The 4,241-nt window shown below is 38.3% G+C and overlaps 1 protein-coding gene across 2 annotated transcripts; it reads right to left on the reverse strand.

The window, feature by feature from the left end:
* Positions 1–488: 488 nt before the first annotated feature.
* Positions 489–3,350, reverse strand: LOC105044853 (acid phosphatase 1). Of its 2 annotated transcripts, none has more exons than XM_073257472.1 (4): positions 3,217–3,350; positions 2,047–2,431; positions 1,741–1,953; positions 489–806 (listed from the first exon to the last, which is right to left on the reverse strand). In XM_073257472.1, the coding sequence occupies exons 2-4, from the start codon at positions 2,418–2,420 to the stop codon at positions 629–631; spliced, it is 765 nt and encodes a 254-aa protein (XP_073113573.1). In that variant the 5' UTR covers positions 2,421–2,431; positions 3,217–3,350; the 3' UTR covers positions 489–628. The 2 variants fall into 2 exon arrangements, with proteins under 2 accessions (XP_073113573.1, XP_010921196.1); XM_010922894.4 differs by lacking the exon at positions 3,217–3,350 and adding an exon at positions 2,811–3,202.
* Between the last annotated feature and the right edge of the window lie 891 nt (positions 3,351–4,241).

A 4,241-nucleotide genomic window follows, 5' to 3' on the forward strand; every position in this document is an offset into this window, starting at 1 on the left:
GAAAGAAAGAAAGTTGGTATGTGGTTATTCTTTGGAGGAGGTTATCTTCGGAATGATGGCTAGTCGGTCATTCTTGACTCTCTTCTTTTCTTTCTTCTCTTTAATGTATTTAAACTTAATTTCTAATTGCCATTGCATCTAAGTGAAATAATTCAACTTTATATAGTTCAAAGTATCAATCCTTCACAGTTACTTCATCACATGTTTTTGGGTGCATTAGGTCATTATTATATCTAAATCACCAAAGTAGTTATACCAATGGTCACATCTTTAAAGTGCGCATCTGATTTGATGGTGCCCTAAATATGTAGACTTTGCAAGATTGTTCTCAGACGAATGACATGGCGTTGTGATAATGAACTGTAAACCGAGTCAAATAACACCACTTTGCCCTGTACACCATTACCTCAACAACATGGGTGTCCCCAAGTTTGCCAAGTGTGTGAATCCCATGGCTTTCTTTTTTGAATATTTGTAGAAACGCTTGATTTAATGTGCAATCTAGGTCAATCTTTATTAAATATTCTATAAACTTTATCATGCCAATCTTATCATAAACAGTGAAGTGGTGTGGAAAGTTTGATAGAGTTTATCACCCATATCAGAGAGAAGTAGGACTAATATGGTTTTATGGGACGAAATACATGGGATTAGGTATTTTAAATATGCGATCACCATTGCAATCCCCCTGCAGGTCGCTCCATTGGTCTCCTACGTTCCCACGTATTCTGTACCCCTCTTCCACCAATTGCTTCCTCATCGCCGATTTGAATGCAACGGCACTCTGCCCTCTGTATGATGGACCTCTGCACAAAAGGGGAGAGAGAGAGAGAGGGAATATTGAAGAGAGTAGAGATTGTTAATCCTGTTGGTATTTGTCCTAAATATACTAATGACGAGGCATAGTGTGAGAAATAGTGATAAATCCATCAATTAATAATTATTTGATGAATAATTGTATTAGTTCTGGATTGAATCATTATGGCAAACAACAGAAGTAGTTGAGAATTATTTACTGAGGTGAAGAGAACTAAACTATCAATAAAATAGTACTTCTTTATTACATCTATTTTCCTAAAAAATTAAAGAAAATGTCTACATGCATGGTTACTCTTTAAAAAAAAACTTCTCGAAAAAAAAAATATTTCAAAAAAAAAATAAAAATATTCACACTCCGTGGAAATTGTTTTGAGCATAGATATTGTTGTTCAGATTAATTTTTTACTAGTGTAGATGTTTGCTTTGGGAAGCCACTAGTACAAGTGATCGTTTTATAGATTTGCATGTAGTAAAAGTTTCACCAAAACAGAGCAAACCATATCAATTGGCATCCATGTGAGAGCAAACAAGAATTTTTTTTTAAAAAAATAGTTCTATTAAGATGTCTTTTTTTAAAAACGAAAGGGAGATCAAAGATCACCCGAATCAATTTTAAGATGTCAACTGATTTAGTTGGTAAAGTAACTAAGAGTTGGCACCAGCAACATTAATTTCAAGTTCCATCCTTTTCTGTAATTTATAATCGCATGAAGCAAGTTCAAGAATCGAAATTATCTCAGAACATTGATGGATCTTTCTCTCTCTCTCTCTTTTAATATTAAATAAGAGAAAGGGGAATAATGGGAGACTGAATAGGATGTCTAATGGAATTGGACTAGCAGCAGCTCCTTGCTGCTAAATAAATAAATCACGCCTTTAACATGACCCCATATATAATCTACTTTCAAAAGAAAACATTACCTCAGAATCAACCTCTCATATCCAATAAACCCCTGAGCATGCAAATTCCTAGCTGTAGGAGCGCCCAAAGCCTCTTCATCCCTTCCAGTGAGAAGAAAAACATTGAAACCACCTTTTTTCAGCCTCTTGTACAACCGGAGCACTGCAGGAATAGCTGGACAAAGCCCTCCCTGAGCCCAGCTCTTAAAGGTCGAAGGATCCCATGGATCTCCTCTAAAACCACAACAAAAGACTATATATATCATATCAAGTCCACAAGAAAAAAAAAGATCACCAATTCAGTCAGATCCATAATAGTATCATTACCCAAAGCGTTTCCCTTCGTAGTACCAGAGATTTGAGAGGCAGGTGTCATCAATATCAAGAACCCAAGCATCCATGCCATCATCGGCCGCTACTATTCCATTGAGGTATGTAGAGATCTGCTCCATAACCATATCTAGATCTTTGTTATATTGGCCTGCAAGCATGTAGTTTTCTACGTAGAACACGCACTGGGCGGGGACCATGCGCCAGGCTTGGGCATTGTTGGCTTCGACGGCGAACCTCCAGCTCAGGCAATAGCAAGAGTCGACCGCCATGCTTGATCTCGGGCCGAGCATCATGCCAGTGCCTCTGGAGAAGAGGTTGGCAAGGATAAGAAGTAGGAGTTCCCATGAAGCCAATATGAATGAGATCATGGAGATGGACCCTGCGCATGGAACACATTAAGCAGTGCCAGTTTCTTCGCCATAAAAGAAACAGGGACAGGCTCTGGTGCCATATTAAGAATATTTCACAGCTAATAATTAAGCAGTGCTGTTCATCCCTATTCAGTTTCTGAATCTCATATGACATGAGGATTTAAGCTGGTGGCATATGTGCATGCTTCACGTGCGATATTCACCCATCTTCAGAATACCATATCAAAGCTTATTTTTAAGCAGGATATGGAGATCAGCTTCTGTCTTAGAATCTAAATTTGCTAGAACACATGGTTTCAGCTTTTTTTTTTTTTTTTTTTGAGAGAGAGAGAGATTAAAACATGGTTTTAGCATTTAGAGATTAGAAAACAATTTGTACCAACTTACCTTGGAAGAACATAATTAAGCTAACACAACATGCTGCTGCAATCTGGTTATGTATCATATCTCTTGATGAAGTAGGCGAAGCTTTATTTTTTTTCTTTTTCTTTTCTTTTTTCTTTTTTTTTTTTGAGAAGAAGAAGACACTCAGACATACAACGTGTCTCAGATCAAAACCTTTTTTTTTTTTCCTTTGATGTGTCTCCGATCAAACTAGTGACCATAAAATTTAAGGATCACCATGTCGCACCTTCTCCTTCCCTTGTCTTTAAGCTCTCTGGAATTGGATGGCCCACAACTACCAAACTCGGGGTAGGTCCCGTAAACTTATCTACTTACCTGCTCCATTTACGGACTGCCTTCTTGAGAGAGAGAGAGAGAGAGAGAGGGAGGGAGGGAGGGAGGGAGGTACCTGAACGAAAATAAATGGGACTGAGATAGATGGGCGTTTGTCCAACACTGCTATTGGGGTGGTAATGGAGGTCGCCATTTTATAGGACGAGGAAGGAAGCATACGTGAGACCAATCCCTGTCCAATGGATGACATAAGAGGAAAGCTTCAGTGTCGCATAAAACGCACGGCAGAGGGGGCGGCCAAGGGGGTCGCTTTTCTTTGGCCTTGGGCGTTCCCGGTGATTCCATGGAATATGGCGCAACGTCATCTCTCCAAATTGCTCGACACGTGGATCCACTAACCTCTAAACTCCGCGTGACACCAATGACACGGATGAGTTGACTTGCAATGGAAATATTAAGATCATGTCTGACACTTTCTTTTTCTTTTGTTTAATTATTATTTTTTTGATTGGACAGCTCTCGCAAAGTTGTTCCGTTTTTAATGAAAAGGGCGCCTAAAAAACCGCATAGATTGGATTTGGATGTTGGTATGTGAGCCAAAAGCAGATCCTCCCCCTAGGATTCATTGTACCGAAGGAAGTTCAGTTTGTAAGCGAAAAGATTGATTGTCTCTATAATTTCATTTCATAAAAAAATTTATTATCTTTTAAAATTAAATTTGAGGGTCTCGTATTCCAATCTAATTTATTGAAATCACAAATTTAAAATAGTATAAACGAGGATCAAACCCAGATCCTTTTTTTTTTTTTGGGTAGAATTAAATCGAGATCATTGGTATGCACTTCATCAAACAAATAAGTTGGTGCACGTAACTTAGGCACCTGTCTTAGTTTTCTCCTTCAACCAAAATATGAATTAAAATATCTCATTTCCATGCATACAGCTGAAATTTTTGATATTTAGATCCACATCCAATCAATGGTAGTCCCCAATCTTCTTAGTGTGGTTTTCCCGCATGCCTTTCTTCCAAAGGAAAGGAGGAGAAAAAAAAAAGGGGAAAACTTTCGGCGTCAATGTAGTTTAATTGTGTCGGTTGTGGCGTATTCTACTCCACCAACTTGAACGTGTGTTGCATACCAT

Source organism: Elaeis guineensis, chromosome 5, assembly GCF_000442705.2.
Source record: "Elaeis guineensis isolate ETL-2024a chromosome 5, EG11, whole genome shotgun sequence".
NCBI classification, from domain to species: domain Eukaryota; kingdom Viridiplantae; phylum Streptophyta; class Magnoliopsida; order Arecales; family Arecaceae; genus Elaeis; species Elaeis guineensis.

Bases quoted from the DNA above. Each gene is read 5' to 3' on its own strand.
- LOC105044853 (XM_010922894.4), bottom strand. From the start codon at position 2,868: ATGATACATAACCAGATTGCAGCAGCATGTTGTGTTAGCTTAATTATG. The intron at 2,432-2,810 runs GTAAGTTGGTAC...TTCCATGCGCAG, and splicing joins CTTAATTATGTTCTTCCAAG to GGTCCATCTCCATGATCTCA. The intron at 1,954-2,046 runs GTAATGATACTA...TTGTGGTTTTAG, and splicing joins TACGAAGGGAAACGCTTTGG to AGGAGATCCATGGGATCCTT.